General features: G+C 44.3%; 1 protein-coding gene across 3 annotated transcripts in view; it reads right to left on the bottom strand.

The window, feature by feature from the left end:
* qkib (QKI, KH domain containing, RNA binding b) overlaps positions 1–20,411 on the bottom strand; it is a 91,666-nt gene that overhangs the window by 19,873 nt on the left and 51,382 nt on the right. For all 3 annotated transcript variants that reach the window (XM_036983106.2, XM_021608459.3, XM_090237741.1), the window contains exon 4: positions 10,443–10,586. In XM_036983106.2, the coding sequence (XP_036839001.1) occupies positions 10,443–10,586 (144 nt within the window). The remainder of the gene's footprint in view (positions 1–10,442; positions 10,587–20,411) is intronic.

The raw sequence follows: 20,411 nt of genomic DNA, 5'->3' as shown, positions 1-20,411 counted from the left end.
AGCATTGAAGATCCCCAAGAACACAGTGGCCTCCATCATTCTTAAATGGAAGAAGTATGGAGCCACCAATACTCTTCCTAGAGCTGGCCGTCTTGCTAAACTGAGCAATCAGGGGAGAAGGGCCTTGGTCAGGGAGGTGAACAAGAACCCGATGGTCACTCTGGCAGAGCTCCAGAGTTTCTCTGTGGAGATGGAAGAACCTTCCAGAAGGACAACCATCTCTGCAGCACTCCACCAATCAGGCCTTTATGGTAGAGTGACCAGATGGAAGCCACTCCTCAGTAAAAGGCACATTCAATTCCGCTTGGAGTTTGCCAAAAGGCACCTAAAGGACTCTCAGACCATGAAAAACAAGATGAAACCAATATTTAACTGTTTGGCCTGAATGCCAAACATCACGTCTGGAGGGAACCTGGCACTATCCCTACGGTGAAGCAGGGTGGTGACAGCATCCTGCTGTGCGGATATTTTTCAGCGGCAGGGAGTGGGAGACTAGTCAGGATTGAGGAAAAAATGAACGGAGCAAAGTACAGAAATATCCTTGATGAAAACCTGCTCCAGAGCGCTCAAGACCTTAGACTGGGACAAATGTTCACCTTCCAACAGGACAACGACTCTAAGCACACAGCCAAGACAATGCAGGAGTGGCTTCGGAACAAGTCTCTGAATGTCCTTGAGTGGCCCAGCCAGAGTCCGGACTTGAGCCCGATCGAACATCTCTGGAGGGACCTGAGAATAGCTGTGCAGCAACCGTCCCCATCGAACTTGACCAAGCTTGAGAGGATCTGCAGAGAAGAATGGGAGAAACTCCCAAAATACATGTGTGCCAAGCTTGTAGCTTCATAGCCAAGAAGACATGATGCTGTAGTAAAGGGTCTGAATACTAGAACTATAATAATAATACTAGAAATTAGCAAAAATGTCTAAAAAACCTGGTTTTGATTTGTCATTATGGGGTATTGTTTGTAGATTGATGAGGGTAAAAAAACGACTTAATCCATTTTAGAATAAAGCTGTAACGTAACAAAATGTGGAAAAACCCAGCAGCGTTGCAGTTCTTGACACAAACCGGTACGCCTGGCACATACTACCACTTAAATCCTTTGTATTGCACATTCACCTTCTGAATGACACACCACACATACGCAATCCATTTTCTCATGGCTTAAAAATCCTTCTTTAACTGGTCTCCTCCCCTTCATCTACACTGATTTGAAGTGGATTTAACAAGTGACATCAATAAGGATCGTACCTTTCACCTGGATTCGGGACTCTAACCCGGAAGCTTAAAAGAAATCCCGCTATGCCCTCCGTCGAACCATCAAACAGGCAAAGTGCCAATACAGGACTAAGATCGAATCGTACTACACCGGCTCCGTTGCTTGTCGGACGTGGCAAGGCTTTCAAACTATTACAGACTACAAAGGGAAGCACAGCCAAGAGCTGCCCAGCGACACGAGCCTACCAGACGAGCTAAATAACATCTATGCTCACTTCGAGGAAAGTAACATTGAAACATGCATGAGAGCATCAGCTGTTCTGGACGACTGTGTGATCACGCTCTGCGCAGCCGATGTGAATAAAACCTTTAAACAGGTCAACATTCACAAGGCTGCAGGGCAAGACGGATTACTAGGACGTGTACTCCGAGCATGCGCTGAACAACTGGCAAGTGTCCTCATGGACATTTTCAACCTTTCCATGTCTGAGTCTGTAAGAACAACATGTTTCAAGCAGACCATCATAGTCCCTGTGCCCAAGAACACTAAGGTAACCTACCTAAATGACTACTGACCCGTAGCACTCACACCTCACGCCTTTGTTCCATTCATCCTGACCACACGATGAACGGAGAACCCTGCTGGCTGTATGGATTGGTACAATATGTCTGGAAAGAGAGCCATGATTCCATAAAACAGAGTATGTTACAGTCCCTTATGTCTCTCTGAAAGGAGATCCTCGCCCTGAGCTACGTGTACTTTGTTGTCCATGAGTAATACATATGTACTTGAAACTGATGGATGGTTTGCTTGCCATCTGAGCCTGACTACAACCCCACCTCTCCTCCCTCTACTCCGGCGTCAACGTTTTGGAGTAGCACCCGGGATGAATGGGGCTACCTCGGGAAGTCGAAACAAAGGATTCAGGTCAGAGAAGTCACTTTTCTGGTCAAATTGTTGGTGTCCAAAAGTGATTTTCCGATATAGGAAATAATACTACAAATGTTCTGAGCAAATAATAAAATAAGAATAAAATAATTGCGCAAAATACTAAAAAGTTGGCTAGGAGATAAAAACAGGGCGACCGTGTCTGTCGACGCCATCTTATCAAGTCTTTGAAAATAATGGAAGTTTCAGAAACCCAAAACAGTCTTCCTTTAAACTCAGTTGACTGTTTGGCATGGCACAGACAGAAGGGCCAGCTCTCTCTACAGTGAATTGTTTACCCACTATTAACCCATGCAGTTAAACAATGGGCACGGCGGGCATCATTTGGGCATCATTCCCCGGCACCCTTATCTTCCTGTAGAAGTTCAGCCTTCACAACACGCTAAAAGAGCGCCACAGCGATGTCACTTCCTCCCCAATCCGTCTGTCTGTCTCCACATCTCTTAAAATCTTCCAAAAGAGGCGGTCCGTCTCCCTTTTCAAAAACAGATGAGGAGATTTGGGTGTAAAAAATGCATGTCCTTGTCCATTATTCATATTAAAGGTTGCATTCTAATTGGTGGTCTGGCGGAGGACTGGAATTGCTATCCGCTCTCAAAAAAGCGTCTCATCTCTATCCTTTTCAGAGCCAAACAGTCTGGAATGTAATAGTGAAGAAATGTGTTGATATAGAGATTGCTGTGATAAGTGTTGGAATTACCTATTGTAATGGTGATATTACTGTGTCTGTTATGTATTCATAAGGATTCATGGATCATGTTGAACTGTATTTGAGTGTGTCACAGAGACAATGAATTTGGTATTAGAGCTTTTAGGCAACCGTGAAAGGCTTCTGTGCATAGGGTCATTTTGACTTGTTTTGCAAATAACAGTCTTTTTTCTGCTATTGATCAAGCCCTTGAAAAAGAGTCTGCTAAATGACTAAAATGTCATATGGATAGATCTCTAACAAAATACATAGAAGTCAAATAATTCACTCTTAATTCATTTGTGAAACATTTTTGAGTGCTGTTGTATGATCCACTCCATTTCAGTCTCGCAGAGTTCAACAAACACATCCGTCTTCATTTCTCACACATGCAAAAATACACTGTTGACATTTTACAAAGGTCTGTAATAGGTATCGTTGAAGTCAAGTGCTCCATTACACAGTAACCGCCCTGTATGTGTGAAATTAGACGTTTTCTTGACAGAAGGTAAATTCTCAGAACTGGCCTTTATTTCAGAGGTGACATTATGTTTCACACAAGCCCCAGGATGGCTGTCAGGCAGCTGGTGAAATGCTATATCTACGCAAAACAGCACAGCGGCACTAGATTCATTTCTCTGTCTGTCGACTCTCAAAACAGTCTCTTTTTTACAGGCCTAATCACTCACTACCAGAGGGGAGGAGGTGAAGGAGGAAGAGGGGTGCAAGAGCCGTCACTACAGTCCCTGGTTCGAATCCAGGCTGCGTCACATCTGGCCGCGATTGGGAGTCCCATAGGGCGGCGCAAAATTGGCCCAGCGTCGTCCGGGTTTTGTTCGGGTTAGGCCGTCGTTGTAAATAAGAATTTGTTAAATAGTTATCCTTAAATAAAGGTAAAAAATATTTCTAAATAACGTAGGCGATAGGGTGAGGATGGAGATGGACAGCTTGTTTCCCAGAGCTTGGGGGGTCCTTGCTCGCCCATCGCTGTCTGAATGCAGGGGCAGTCAGTGAGGAATTCAAGCCTTTCTTTTTACAGTCACATGGCTTGGGCTCTTTTGAAGGCCCGGGACGAGAGCCATTCAACAGGTTGCCACGGAGACACATTTTCTAAACCCCCTTCACCCCATTCCCCCATTTTTTTTCTGCCAGATACCCAATGTAAGGGAGGGGAGGAGAGAGGAAGAGAGAGGGAGCCGTTGGGTGCGAGGACAGAGGGGGTCATGTACTGGATTGATTCAGTGAGAAATACTTAACTCTCCAAAATGATTTAACAGAGAGGGAAAGAGAGGGGGAGAGAATGTGTTATAGTCTTTGTGTTTGAGAGAGAATGAGACAGAGAGGGAGAGACAGGGGAGACAGCGAGAGGGAGAGAGAGAGACAGAGAGAGAGAGGGAGACAGAGAGAGAAAGGGAGCCAGAGAGAAATGGGGAGAGATGACCTCTGAAGCCCAGAGAGGAGAAGGGAAGGAAAGGGGAGAGGAAAGCCCCACAGAGAGCATTATCCAGCCCCAAAGGAGCAGAAAGCCCAGTTCAAGATTTCCACACTCCAGTTGTAAACAAAGGCTCTTTTGATGGTCTTTCTGCCTCAAAGACCTAGATGACTACTCAATCATGTGACCAGAGAAGAGGTCCCTGCTGTTCACACATATAAGCACCAGAGCCACACACGGAGACACACAGTTACCAACGCACACACACGCACACACTCCCTCTCTCTCTCACAGACACACTCTCACAACTTCACATAGCTGCAGATCAGTCACATGCATAAGCTGACATGAATCAGAATCATACACCTCTTCATGCATCCATGCACACGCGCACACACACACACACACAACCACACACACACACACACACGCACACACACACACACACACACAACATCCAGCCACCCCACCTAAACGCACACACCGGCCGAGTCTCACGCACATCTGAACTCTATTCAGCTGGGTTGACCCTCCCTCATGGGTCCTGGGCTGGGGCCCTGCATTCTCAGAAACAGTGAGCAGCAGAAAAACATGTCATGCAAGAGAGGGTCTATTGTGCTGCACAGGGAACAGATGGGAACTCCCACAAACCAGTGGGCTTTTGTTCAGCCATTCTGCACTGCTCTCTCTTCACTCATAATACAAGTCTGTAGAAATGTCGAGTACAAATGCCGATGCTTCCCTCTGCTTCCCTCGCCTCTCTTACCTAACACATGGCTGATTCTCCCTGGCTTGTACACCCAATTGATCTTAATCAAGTTCCCAACCCCCTAAGGATGTGCGGGAATTGCAGAGGCATATCCAGGCCCTTTAAAGTATCTGCTAGTGAGAGTGTATTTGATCCTGTCTACAATGTGTCAGCTGTCTGTGACTAACCCCCATTGAACGGAACATGCTGGAAAATCCCTCCACTGGAAACTTGCCGATGTAGACTCTAAGTAAAATTCACAAGTGGCCAGGAATTTGTAGCAATGCACCTAGTCTCCTAAAATCTCAGGAGAACTCAAGGGCGTCTCAAGACAAGAGGACATGTTGTACAGATGTGTGTGCGCAATATTATAGCACCAGTTCAAGCTTGTAGTATCAGTGTGTAAAATGTTGAGACGACAGTGAGAGTTTACGGACAGATTGTGTGGAGCAAATGAGTCTGAGAATGAGCATGGCAGGGAGAGAGCGAGAAACAGAGAGCAAGTGAGACGGAAAGAAACAAAAGCTGACAAACCCAAGAAATGGAGTGAACCGCTGAGTGTTTCCCTCGAGACAGCAAGTGTTTAATAAAAACTGTCAATTGTAGATGTGTCCTCCTCCGCTAAGGGCTAAGGAGGAGACTTGACTGACAGGCTGGGCTGGGTTGCAGGAGGTTTGAGTCCCAGACGCAGTGTGTTCTGTTTACTCAGGTTCGCCTCGCTCAAACACTACACTGGCACAGCTGGCCAAGCCTACGGGGTGGGATGAGGGACACACACACACACACACACACACACACACACACAAATCCTCCACCATTTGAATTCCACTTGATCTTTGAGCCCGGACAATTAGAGCCTGCATCTGTCTGTCAGAGTGGTGGGGGCCAGGAGCCATTGCGAGGCCCTGCTGATAGACAGGACTTTAATTAAAGCTGGTCCCATCAGCGCCGGCCGTTTAGGCTCTGAGTCTGTTTGCTACTGCTGCTACTACTGTCTACTGGGGAGGCACAGAGTAAAGACAGGCAGCAGAGAGAGCCTCCACTGCTATCAATGACAGCATTACGCAGTCCTTCCAGGATTTTGCCATTCTGCAATCGCATTTTTTTGTGTGCAAAATCAACAATTCCTTGCATATAATGCGAGGGCTTGCAAAATTTGACGAATCAGTGCACTATTACGGCATAAAAAACAGTTAAATCTCCGCAATATTACTGTATAAAACATTCGACCACCTCGTTCAAAAAGAGGGCACGCAATTTAAACCGAACACCGCACTTTTACTGGATAAAATGGTTCAATCAAGCTACACGTCAACAAACTTCTCCCCCGTCACAGATTTGATGGTAAAAATGGGATCAACATTTTCGCTAATTGCCATGCAAAAGGTCAGAATTGCTGCAGCAAATCAGCACATTTTTCTCACAACCATCACAACCCAAAAAATCCTGCAGGGACTGATTACATCAGGTGGCTGTTGGCATGGGTGCTTTTGATGTCTACTTTTTTCTTATTTCTTTATATATTTCTTACATGTATTATACACACACACACACACACACACACACACACACACACACACACACACACACACACACTAGTGCTGAAGTTCCACGTCTTCCTATTTACTGTACTAGGAATTGACACGAGAGTCTTTTTGACACGCTGGTGTAGGGAAGGATGTTTAAGGGTTAAAGGCATGATTGTGACAGGGATGATTCAACATGGTTAAGGTCAGTGTAAAGGTTCATTCAACCAGTGGACAGACAGAGGGGTCTCACAGGCTAACATCAGCTGACTGACTTACCACCACGTTCTTCGGCTGGAGGACAGTCTTAAGAGTACCTAGAAAATCATATGTACGACCGTAAACACTTTATGAGTACAGTACATTTAGATCGGAGTTTCTTTCATTACAGATCATTTGACTTTACATTAAGACTTGACAGGAATTTCTTATTTGCAACAATCTGAAATTGCATTTTTGTCCCGCCCCAGTTTTATCATTGGAATGTGATACAAAATGAGGCAACAGTGTGTTTTAGGACCATGCGGACGCCCCTGGACGTCAGGTAGGCTGTTTGGAGTGTTTATCAGACTGGATTGTTTTTTTTAAAGAAGAAAAAAAAGAAAACAAATCTTAATGTCCCCCTCACTTCTAAAACCAAAGTTGCACCCCTGCAGATAAGTAAGTCAGGGAGTTACGCACACTCCTGCTAGAGTGCACGCACACATTTACACACGCAAATGATTATCCCCCTCATTTTGTATGGCTCAGTGGCAAACTGACGATTGCAGAGGGAGTAGTACAGCCAGACAGTCGGCATAGTCACACAGGGGACTGGTCTTACTCATGCTACAATGCCAGTGATGATAATTGCTTTTGGCACAGTTGCTGGTCACTGAACGCTGCAAGCACACAGGCACTGCTACCGCTGATGATAATGATTATGATAATGTTCTCAGCGTAGAGATTTCCAGTTTTTATGGTTCTTAGTAGGTTGTGTGATTGCTATGTAGGTGATGTGATTGCTATGTAGGTGATGTGATTGCTATGTAGGTGATGTGATTGCTATGTAGGTGATGTGATTGCTATGTAGGTGATGTGATTGCTATGTAGGTGATGTGATTGCTATGTAGGTGATGTGATTGCTATGTAGGTGATGTGATTGCAAGCTATTTGCAGCTGGATGTCGTTCATGAGTGTATGCATCACGTATGCATCTGAACCTTGAAGGTACTAAATGTGAACCACAACTGACAGCTCACCCGATTCATACAACTGTACCACCAGCCAGCGTGCTAATGTCATTCTATCCTATACGTGCATTGCTATGCACCACGGCAGGCATCTATCCTATATGCCTAGAGATAGAAAACTCCCAGCAACCTGTGTCACTCCACTGCCCAACCAACGACAGAGCAGAACTGGCAGATTGAACGTCAACCGACGCGTTCAATCTGTATGTAAATTTCTGCGGGGATTAAGGAGCTCTTTAGGAGAGTTGGAGAGGAAAAGCTGCCGGCTGTTATCTTTACACAAACAGTGGGGAAAAACACATCCCCTTCTTTATTTTCTTTGTTTGCGACAAGCCCCTGGAGGCAAACGCCGGTCCCGTTAATGGATTGTATACACAGGGTTGTTGGGTTCACTCCTTCACTCACACACGCTGCCTCCCGGCCAGGACCTATCCATAGGATCACACTGGCCACTCTGAGAGGGGGGTTAGGGGGAGAGGATGGGAGTGTGGGAGAGAGGAGATGCTCGAGGGGAGAGGAGGTGTGGAAGGGTGGGGGGGGGGGGTGGGGGGGGGCTAGATGAGAGCAGAGAGGAGAGGGTAGAGGAGAAAGGGGAGAGAGGAGATGGTAGAGGGAGAGGGAAGGAGAGAGAGATACTGTCATGTGGGTGGGTTTTGGAGCAGTGGGGACAACAGAGACTGTTGTTTTACACTGGTTTTACCTTTAGGATGCTGGTATCTCTACTCTGATAGCCGGAACATTAACGTCTGTTGTTGGTGGAAGCTTGAGGCCCAAGGGAGAGTGGCATCCCTTTATTAGCTAATAAAGCTGGCGAAGCCCTAGCTTTATTTCTGCAGTACCAAGGCAAAGCAGCAGATATGCCTCATCACTTCACAGTCTTTTAAAACATTTGCCATCAAACAAATGTCAATATGTTGCTTATCCTCGTCAGAGCAACGCCTGGAACAGCGCTTGAAGGCTTCCTGTTCTTGAGAAACAAACATCCTGAAATCTGTGGTTTCAAAACTTTCACTGACAAGCAACAACACACTTAAAACTACAAATCAAAACTTTCCTAGCAGTTGTAGTCCTATATCTACCATTAACAGGGTGTGTATACGTGTGACTGTTATGGTCCTGTGGTGGGATGCTGATCACGTCATTTCCTAATCTGTTCCTCGTTAGCCAGTGAGTGAGTCATTCCCACCCAAAACAGCCCTGCTTCCAACTAACATCTACAGCTCAAACCTACGTACAGTAAATACAAAATCACACTCCCACCTACCTTGACTCCCATCCAGGTTCCTCAGATGCCTGACCTTACCCGTCTTGTGTTCGTCATTCATTTATGAGTGGTAATTTGATCAATGAGGACCAGCTACACTGGTCATGCTTTCGGTGTTAGCAGCCTGTCAGAGTCTGTGTATGACAGCATAACCTAGAGAGCACCTATGACCACAAAAGACCTAGCCAGCCAATCACATGATCTTACGGAGGCCCTCCAATGTCACGCTGTCCCAAATAGACTCCTGACAGACACAGAAGAGGAACCAACTTTTTACTTCCCAGAAACATCATCAACAGATGGGTTGGGAGACATGGGCCGGCTAAACTCGGCGACATCATGCTAACTGTAGGCTAACACATGGAAATCCAGCACGGCCATTCATCTATGGTGGGGTGTAATGTATCAATGAAGGACACATGTAATATGATACAAAGATTCCTCTCAAGAGTGAACGACTTATTCACCCACGATCCTCTTTCAACACTATTTCATCGTCATTCATTCCCTCACACACCCGTCCTGTAGGTCATTTCAGTCTGTGCGTACACACACATAACTAGAGTGCATCGGTGGTGAATCTCATGTGCCATTTTAACCCTTAGTCCTTTGGGTTTATTTGACCAAAAGGCAGTTTTTATCCTTTAAGTCAACAATGCTTTAAGAACTGAAAATAGTCCCTCCAGCAGACTGAGACGATGACACCATCCTGCAGGTTCCTTCCTAAACTTCCCCTTTCTCACTATGATGGAAACTCTCACTTCCTGTTCAGTGACACCAAGGAAATGAAAGGGAGAACATGTGGAGGATCAGCAAAAACATCTTTCTCTCGCCCGCCCCACATGCAAGCCCCCGTGCATGCACGCACACACAAACACATGGACGTCTTTGGTATTGATTTCTCTATCAAAGAAACCGCTGTATGTTTTTTTGGAGGATATAAATATAGTCGTATAGCTTTAGCCACTGACATAAAAGCTGACTACTTGAATGTGCAATCAGCGGTAATTCGTTTTAAAGGGCAATTGCGTTTGTGCTGATTCTATAACGCTCAGCTCATTTGAATGAAATTCAAATATTAAGCTGTTGGCTAATACATAATTTCACTGCAAGAGTGATGACCATTTTTGCATGCGCACACACGCACATTATGGCACATCATCTTGCACGTGACTCTTTTAGCACAGAAATACAATCTAGAGTGAACTACAACCAATCAATTTTCACCACTTGATATTTGCTTCCTCAATATAATAATACACATGACATCAATTTCAGCTCTTTAAATAAACACATCTGATTGGTGACATTTCTGAGAGCTTTCTTCTGAGCCATGCATCACAGGCCCTCGGCAACAGGAAGTGACACAGGGCCACTGACTCACCGCAGGCACCAGTAGTTTGTTGACCTCCTCCACGGCCCTCTTCAGCTTGATCTCAGCGCGGTTCTGAGCGTCCTCCACCGTGATCAGGACATGCAGGTCCTCATTGAGGTGCTCCCAGTTGGGCTTTCCTCGGTTCTGCTCCTCCTGAAGAAGGGAGGGGGGGAGAAAAGAAGTTAAAAACAAGTCCAAAGACTGTACTTCATGGGCCGGTTACCCAGACACAGATTAAGCCTAGTCAAGGACTAAAAACATTCTCAATGGAGTAGAGCTTTTTAGTTCAGGAGTGTCTGGGAAATATACGGAATAAAAATATAAACGCTACATGTAAAGTGTTGGTCCCATGTTTCATGTGTTGAAATAAAAGATTCCAGAATTTTTGTGCACAAATTTGTTAACATCCCTGTTAGTGAGCATTTCTCCTTTGCCAAGATAATCAATCCACTTGACAGATTTGGCAAATCAAGAAGCTGGTTAAACAGCATGATCATTACTCAGGTGCACCTTGTGCTATGGACAATAAAAGGCCACTCTAAAATGTGCAGTTTTGCACCTACTTTTTTTTTTAAAGGTATCTGAGATCCACAAATGCATATTTGTATTCCCAGTCATGTGAAATCCATAGATTAGGGACTTATTCATGTATTTAAATTGACTGATTTCCTTATATGAACTGTAACTCAGTAAAAAAAACTATAATTGTTGTATGTTGCGTTTATATTTCTGTTCAGTGTGGCATGCCCTGAGTGTACAAAACATTAGGAGCACCTTCCTAATATTAAGTTGCACCCCCCTTTTCCCTCAGAACAGCCTCAATTCATCAGGGCATGGACTCTACAAGGTGTCGAAAGCGTTCTACAGGGATGCTGGCCCATGTTGACACCAGTGCTTCCCACAGTTGTGTCAAGTTGGCTGGATAGGGCCTCCTGAGTGGCGCTGCGGTCTAAGGCACTACAGAGCTTGAGGCGTCACTACAGAACCGGGTTCAATCCCGGGCTGTGTCACAGCCGGCCGCGACCGGGAGACCATGAGGCAATGCACAATTGGCCCAGCGTCGTCCGGGTTAGGGAGGGTTTGGCCTGCCAGAATGTCCTTGTCCCATCGCGCTCTAGCGCGTCCACGCTGACACGGTCGCCAGTTGGACGGTGTTTCTTCCGACACATTAGTGCGACTGGCTTCCGGGTTAAGCAGGCAGTGCGACTGGCTTCCGGGTTAAGCAGGTAGTGCGACTGGCTTCCGGGTTAAGCAGGCAGTGCGACTGGCTTCTGGGTTAAGCAGGCAGTGCGACTGGCTTCCGGGTTAAGCAGGCAGTGCGACTGGCTTCCGGGTTAAGCAGGCAGTGCGACTGGCTTCTGGGTTAAGCAGGCAGTGCGACTGGCTTCCGGGTTAAGCAGGCAGTGCGGCTTGGCAGGGTAGTGTTTCAGAGGACGCATGGCTCTCGACCTTCGCCTCTCCAGAGTCCGTATGGGAGTTGCAGCAATAGGACAAAACTGTAACTACCAATTGGATAACAGGAAATAGGGGAGAAAAAAAAGGGTAAAAAATAATAATAATACAAACATGTTTTCTGGATGTCCTTTGAATGGTTGATCATTCTTGATATACACGGGAAAACTGTTGAGAGTGAAAAACCCAGCAGTTCTTGACAAACTCAAACCGGTGCGCCTGGTACCTACTACCACACCACGTTCAAAGGCACTTCAATCTTTTGTCTCGCCCATTCACCTTCTGAATGGCACACACACAATCCATGTCTCAATTGTCTCAAGGCATAAAAATCCTTCTTTAACCTGTCTCTTCCCCTTCATCTACACTCATTGAAGTGGTTTTAACAGGTGACATCAATAAGGGATCATAGCTTTCACCTGGATTCACCTGGTTAGTCTATGTCATGGAAAGAGCAGGTGTTCCTATTGTTTTGTACACTCAGTATATGTGTTTTGATGACGATCAATGGTCAAATATAGCTCCCGAGTGGCTCAGCGGTCTAAGGCACTGCATCTCACTGCTAGAGGCATCACTACAGACCCTGGTTCGATCCCGGGCTGTATCACAACCGGCTGTAATCGGGAGTATTTTATATATATATATATATATATACATATTTTTTATATGATCAACAATAAATGGTTAATGTATGTGTAATTTGCCCCCTTCAAATGATAACATAATACAAAATTGGGTAACACTTCACTTAACACACAGCATCATAACCCTTTATGACACGGTCATAATATGTCATAACACTGTCATGACATATTTACACCTGTTGTGACATATATTGTGTTATTTTATGGCTGCTATGACACCTACATAAGAGAGTGTCAAAACCCACAAAACAAGGCAAAATATTCCATTACACCATAGCCTACTTGTCAACAGTATGTTTATGTTATTTAAAACATTTCTGACATTGACCATATTCAATTATCATTGTAATTGTGCACACAATGATGTGAGACATGCACCTGCCCCAGTGCTCTGTTTCGGATGACTGGGATGAGTGCAGGGGCATATTTAGCAGCAGGACAAGACACCATCTTTGTGACTGATGACCGACATAAGGGCATGTACGTGATTGGTCTATCTGGCTTATATGATTATGATGTCATGATGCTTCTCGACACTGTCATAAAGTGTATGTTCTACAAGTTCTTTAAAATATTATATAACAAAAAACATGACTGTAAAGAATTCATTACAACAACATAGGACTTAAGAAAAAACACATTTCAATAAATGTGGGTTTTGAAACTCTTATGTAGGTGTCATAACCAGCCATAAACTAACACAATATATGTGGCAACAGGTCTAAATGTATGGTTCAGTGTTATGGGACAGGGGCTGGGATTAAAAATAAATAAATAAATGACATAAATATCGGACAAAACACACATCACGACAAGAGAGACAACACTACACTACATAAAGAGAGACCTAAGACAACAACATAGCAAGGCAGCAACACATGACAACACAGCATGGTAGCAACACCACATGACAACAACATGGTAGCAGCACAACATGGTAGCAGCACAAGACATGGTACAAACGTTATCGGGCACAGTCAACAGCACAACGGGCAAGAAGGTAGAGACAACAACACATCACACAAAGCAGCCACAACTGTCAGTAAGAGTGTCCGTGACAAGTTCGGTGAGTTGTTATGACATATTATGACACGGCTATGACCGTGTTATGACACTGCGTGTCAAGTAAAGTGTTACTCCAAAAACATGTTCTCTATAGGTGTGGTCAACGTGCCACTGCCAGAAGAGAAGAGCTCTCAAAGGGAGCCATGTCAAGCTCTATGGACTTGTTGAAATCCCCACATTCCTCAGACCTCACTGAGAGCGTAACGGTTTCCCTCTTTCACTTATTCAATATGCCGTAGCTAATCTGTTCAAAATGAGGCAAAAAAAAAAAAATTGCCCGCGTTACTTCAGTGCCTCCACGTGAGAGTCGAAACGTGGCTGTCTAGGTCAAAACAATGGTGTAAACTATAGACAGACAGGAGGTTAAGCAAAGTGCCCTGGTGCCTTTGACGTTGCTTCTCTCCACTCTCTAACAGACCTACAGCGCCGCTGAGTCTCAGGGCTCGACACGATACAACCTGAATTGTGGTTAATTACGCAGCAGCTCTTCTCCTCTGGTCAACGAAAACCACACCGTTGTTTTGTTACCGCCAGTACTAACTAGGTAGACTCCCATCACATAAACATGCTTCCAGATTTTAGAATGACAAGTGTGTGAGTGGGTTTCATTCCATTCCAGCCTCAATATTAGCATGGAACGTGTGGAGAGTGATGGGAATAAGAGAGCCGGCATGTCGTTCTCTGCTTCCTCACCAACCCAGAACTACAGAACAAACAACAATCCCCCATTACTGAACAACGGAGAGAGAGAGAGAGAGAGAAAAACACTGCAAACAAACAAAAACACAGCATATCCGAACAGACTCCACTTTGATCTGCCTAAACCCATGACACCGCAGCGGAAGACAGGACGCACACTACATGACATCAAAGGTGGCGTTCCTCTACAAAGAGGCTTGTATACCTATCCCAGAGAGAGAGAGAGAGAAGAGAGAGAGAGAGAGAGAGAGAGAGCGAGAGAGAAAGAGAGAAGAGAGGAGAAGAGAGAGAGAGAGAGAGAGAAGAGAGAGAGAGAGAAGAAGAGAGAAGAGAGGAGAAGAGAGAAGAGAGAAGAGAGAAGAGAGAGAGGAGAGAAGAGAGAAGAGAGAGAGATTGCGTACGGGCAACCTCAGATCAGGGTTGTTTCTGTTGAACTGGAATGAAGCCTTTAGCCTGAAACAGACAGTGTGTCTGCTGGTGTGTGAGACTCACCGTGCACAGTGTGTGAGCTGGCGGGAACAACAAAAAATAGATGTGGTTTGTTAATCAGATTGTCTAGATTGTTAATTGATTTTAAGATCTGATCTAGTTAGTAAAGAAGTGATTGATGTTCAGGAAAGTGGAATTTGGACTCCATTATTTGGACTAGGATATTTTGGAGTCACAGGAGGCTGGCTAGAAGAGGACAGCTCATAATAATGTCTGGAATGGAGTGTATGGAATGGCATCAAACACCTGGAAATCATGTGTTTGATGAGTTGGATTAACATTCCACCTATTCTGTTCCAGCCATTACTATGAGCCCGTCCTCCCCAATTAAGGCGCCACCAACCTCCTGTGTTTGGAGTACGGAATTGCGGTGAAAGCACATGAACAAGTCACTTGTGTTTCGATAACATTTTTAGATAAAATAACGAGTGTGAACCTGACACCCCCTAGTTTCTTTTCAAGTGTCAACAGCCTCAACAGTGCTATTGTGCATGCTACAAATCTCCATATTATTTGAATAAATGCCGGAATGCTTTGCTTTACATGACATGTGAATCAAAGATGACCCCATTTAAATAAGGGAGTTTTGTTCAGGCAGGGGTGGGGCTGCGCGGCAATAAAAGCCATTCTCCTTTCATCTGCCACCTTTTAAACAGGGGAATAAAGTGATATGGAGGAGAAAAGATGAAAGACACATCCTCTAATTGACTTTGTCACAAGAAAAAGAAGCCTGGTAAAATATTCACTCATGTCCTCCTCCTCCCTTCTCATATTTGGTGTTTTCCTCCTCATGGCTCCCCAAATGAAAAATCTAAATCTGATTAAGACAACAAAGGTATACATAAACAAATATTTTTTCTCACTCTAGTTGCAAATGGGAAATTGATGGCTTGCGGTCTGTGATTGTTCTCCCACTGTCCCCGTATTTTCAGCAGAGCAGTGATTTAGGATTCCAATGCCTTTTACTGAAAAGCACTTATTTTAAATTGTCTGTTTATTTGAGTTCGTCTGATCATTTGATGACGGGGATAAGGTGTTGTCAGAGAGACCATGGGGAGGTGAGCTTTCTTTCACTGGTGTCCGGCCGCTACTGCCATTTGTAGTCATTTCCAATGCACTCCAAAGATAACGACGGCTCGTATGATCACAGTTCCAAACACCAGCACGAACACCCAACTAAACATCAATCACAGATAATATATGAGATTATCTAGGAATCCATCTCAACCACGAGCTAATACACAGTACAAACAACGATATTAATATGACTTCTCTCTACTTTCTTCCTGACTTGATTTATCTTGCGTTACCTTTTTCATGACAAACACAAAAATTGGATCCCCTGCATCTAGCTGTCAAAGACCAGCCAGCCCACCCACTGACACACCATCAATAACACCCAGGAAAAGACAGAGCAACACCCCCAGAAGAGGTTCAGAGGGGTGGACGGATGTGTGTGTGTGGATGTGGATGTGTGAGTGTGGAAGTGTGCTGGGGTTGGCTCTGACACAGGCTACATCTGGAGTCATCTGAAGATTCAGCTAAACACACACACACACAAATGCAAGTACATACACCCACTACCACTGCCCACTGCCCTTCAGTACGGAACAACATGACATGTCGGGAGTCAAGGTTATGTTCCCTCGGCCCTTTTAAATGACTGCTTGTCCAGCTGTGTGACCCTTCCATGTTTATCTCTCTCTGACCCCTCTATCTCTTTCTCACTCTCTCCCCCTTCCTGTCTCTCGCTCTCATTCGCCACTGCCACAGACCTGGGCCATAATCAACCACCATAAATCCATGGGCCAGCTCTTTTGTAATCCTCACTCAGGCAATAACGCCTCTCTGAAGAAGAGTCAGTCGGCCCCACAAAGGAACAGTGCGGGAGAACACAGGAGCCGGGCCAATATGACAGCACACAGCAAGACTAATTGGGTAGAGCAGAGACAGAGGGAACTGAGGAGGGAGGTGAGAGTGGGACTATGGAAACTTAAAGAGAGTTGTACAGGGTCCTTAGGATGGTCGGTTGGAAGGTATATCAAACCTATTAGTCCTAGTTCTAGAAAGGCAGTTTGTGTGTGTGTGTGTGTGTGTGTGTGTGTGTGTGTGTGTGTGTGTGCATATTTGTATGCTAATGCCTGTGTGTGCGTGCACCTGTGTGAGTTTGCATTATGACCTTATACGTGTGTGCATGTGGGCACTGGCATGTGAACAGCAAAACGTCATTCCATTCCTTATCTCTTCTTGGCACCGTTCCTAATAACTTCTTTCCCTCTGTGAGCCACTGTGGAGTAATGAGATGTAAAGGAGGTCTCGGGCCGTACCACCTGTAGTATCAGAGCGGGGATGGGGGAGTTTACTCTACAGAAAGGTTTATCAAGGTGAACACCTCCACTCGGGATCAAAGTTGGGAGATATTGTAGTGACTGACAGCTTCTGTAATAGTCAGTGAAAGTGGGGGCAGAGAAGAGAGAAGAGAGATCAACAGTGAGTGGGTTCATCATGTCAGTGTCAATGGATTAAAGGCAGGGGATTTAAAGTCCAAAAGCAGGGGAATGTACCCAGCTAGAGCATTTGGTTCCTTGGGAGTTGTGGGAACGTATGTTTTTGGTTTCACATTGGTTGTGGAAACGAAGCCATACGTTTTCGACCGTTAAAACAGAACGTTTTTTAAACGTTCTGAGATAAGTGAACATTTCACCTGTTCTAGGAACATTTCTTTTTAGGTTGCAGGGAGGTTCTGAGAATGTTTAACTCTGGATCCTGGAAGGTTTCCTGCAAGGTTTTATTAACGCTCTGGAGACGGGAATGATGGGTTATTTGAAACTTTCATTTCACTGATTGTTTCAATAAGACTTTTAATAACACTGCTATCTTATTTTGGGTAAACTTTTTTTTTACTCCAAGCACAGATAGGACACATGGAAATTCATTTCCTTAGGCATTAATCATGCAGACACAGCATCACTGAGATTCAAACCGATAATCTTCCCTCTCTCTCTCTCTCTCTCTCTATGTGGTTGTGTGTCACTTTTTAGGAATGATGAAGGATATTTGCTTGGCTTTTTATTTTTTTTTAGGGAACGTTTTCTTAACGTTCTGAGAATGGATGGAGAATGAACGTTCTGAGAAAAAAATGAAATAATTTTAAGGAAACGTTATGCTGAAGTACTGAAATTCTCACAGAAGAACATTGTTTCTTAAAGTTCTCTCAACTATTTGAGAACATTCCCAATGCCAAACCAGTTGGAGAACGTTCAACGAACATAACCAAAATATAAATTAAATATAACCATGTTTGAAATACCAAGACATTTTTATTTGTCAAGTTCCTTAAATGTGCTGAGAATGTTCCAAAGCCAAGCAACTATCCTGCACCATTCCCAGAAAGGTGTGGGAAGGTTTTATGCAAAATAGCCATAGGACAACCACACTCTCACTAAGCTCTAAGAAACATATGGTTTTCAGAACGTTATGTGCTAACTGGGTACCCTCAGGATACATGGTTCAGTCAGGCTGGTTCAATCCGCTACTGTTGAAAGCCTTTAAAGGCTGAACATATTTCTGCACATGATACACTATACACTGGCCATGGTATGAAGAAGATTTTGAGACCAACTGCTCTCTCTTTCTCGTTCTCCCTGACAAACACACACACACACACACACACACAACACACACACACATGCACACACACACGCACACACACACAGTTGGAGGTTATAGAGCTAGAATACTTTTTGATTGTGTAAAAGCCCCGTCACATCAAGGCTCCTTGTTAAAAGATTTAGGGGGAACCAGATATTAGGGTTAGGCTATTTCTTTTGTTACAGCACTCTCCTTTGCAACATCCCAGCACAGAATCAGAATTCTGTCCACAATAAGGATTATACACCACCCACCCTTCCCCAACACACTCACATACTGTATGATACCCACACATGCACGCACACACACACAGAACGTACACAAACACACACACACACATACAGAATGTACACCAACGCAAACACACATTAGCAGTTGGCTCATTCAAATTTTGTTGACAGATAAAGGTTAGTGCACATTTTAGGAAGTGTACACAGCAGGGTACTTCTCTAAGGAAAGGCAAACCACACAAAGCATGTCTTTTCATCCTCACTAAGCTCAAACAAACTCGGCTTGTGTCCCCTGTGAGCCACTGTACTGATGCATGGCAGAATATCTGCTAAGAGGAGACAGTAATTAAGGAGACTTTAAAGATAAACTGAACGTACCGATTCCATGTTTCTCTGTTGCTCACTAAGAAAAAAAGATGTCGGTCTTGGGGGTGTGGTTCAAGGTGGCATTTACTGCTGTTTGTCCCCCATGAGACACCATAGGAACAAAGCCAGTGTTACATCCTCAAAATTGTCTGAATGAATCTAAGCTAACTCAAGAAAACTGTAATAAATGTTGATGTTTTTGCTGAGGGGGTTTAATTGAAAAAAGGCGCGATGTGTTGTCTTATGTAAACAGAGTTACAGTGAAATGATCTTGATTGGTGATCTCAACTGGTGTTGGTTAAAGCCGGTGTCTGATGATTTAAAAATGTTTTGTAATTCTATGAATCTTACCCAGTTGATTAACTCACCCACTCGCCCAAATCTTAAATGCCCAGAGAAATCTACCCTGATTGATTTGATATTGACAAATGTTCCACATAAATATTCTGCCGTTGGTGTTTTTTTGTAATGATGTAAGTGACCATTGTGCTGTTGTTGCTGTTCGAAATACTAAGGTTCCTAAGACAAACCCACATTTTATTCGTAAGAGAAATTTGAAGTGTTTAATGAGCAGGCTTTCTTTCATGATGTGTTTTATTTTGACTGGAGCAAGATTGAGTTTATCCCTGATGTGGAAACTGCCTGGAAATTCTTTCATGATGGTTTTTCGAAATAGTAAACAAACATGCCCCATTCCGCAGGTTCAGGGTTAAAGGGCGGGATAATCCATGGTTTTCTTCTGAGCTGTCTTGTATTATTCACGACCATAATCTAGCCTGGGCTAAAGCAAGGAAATCATGTTCGGATGCTGATTGGCTTATTTTTAGGCAGCATCATCTGGTAGGCTGTTTGATTCAGTGTCCTCTGTCTCTGTACAACACTGGATGAACCAGTGAGAGCTGGTCAAACTTTTAGCTTTTTGCCATTCTCAGTGCAGGTGGTACATAAAGCCCTGAAATCCTTAGATCAGAGAAAGCCTGCAGGTCCTGATCTTTTGGATCCCTGCTTTTTAAATCTGGCAGCTGATTTCATAGCTGAACCACTTACATATCTGTTCAATCTAACCCTGGAATGTAATGAAATTCAGAAAATCTGGAAATCAGCATTTGTCCTACCACTTTTAAAAGGGGGAGATCCAACTCTTTTAAATAATTATAGGCCAATCTCAAAGCTGTCACCCCTGGTGAAAATACTTGAAACCCTTGTGAGTGAACAGCTAAAATAGTTTTTATTTACTAACTCTATTTGATCAATGTACCAATCGGGCTTCAGGAAGAAGCATAGCACAATTACAGCAGCCATGAAGGTTTTAAATGATATCACTGAAGCCCTTGACAAAAAACAGCACTGTGTCTCACTTTTTATTGATCTCTCTAAGGCTT

The sequence above is a fragment of the Oncorhynchus mykiss genome, chromosome 1, assembly GCF_057628025.1.
Source record: "Oncorhynchus mykiss isolate SJ-2025 chromosome 1, ASM5762802v1, whole genome shotgun sequence".
Taxonomy (NCBI): domain Eukaryota; kingdom Metazoa; phylum Chordata; class Actinopteri; order Salmoniformes; family Salmonidae; genus Oncorhynchus; species Oncorhynchus mykiss.
Note: the sequence above shows the minus strand (reverse complement) of the source record. Positions and strands in the feature narration are given on the sequence as shown.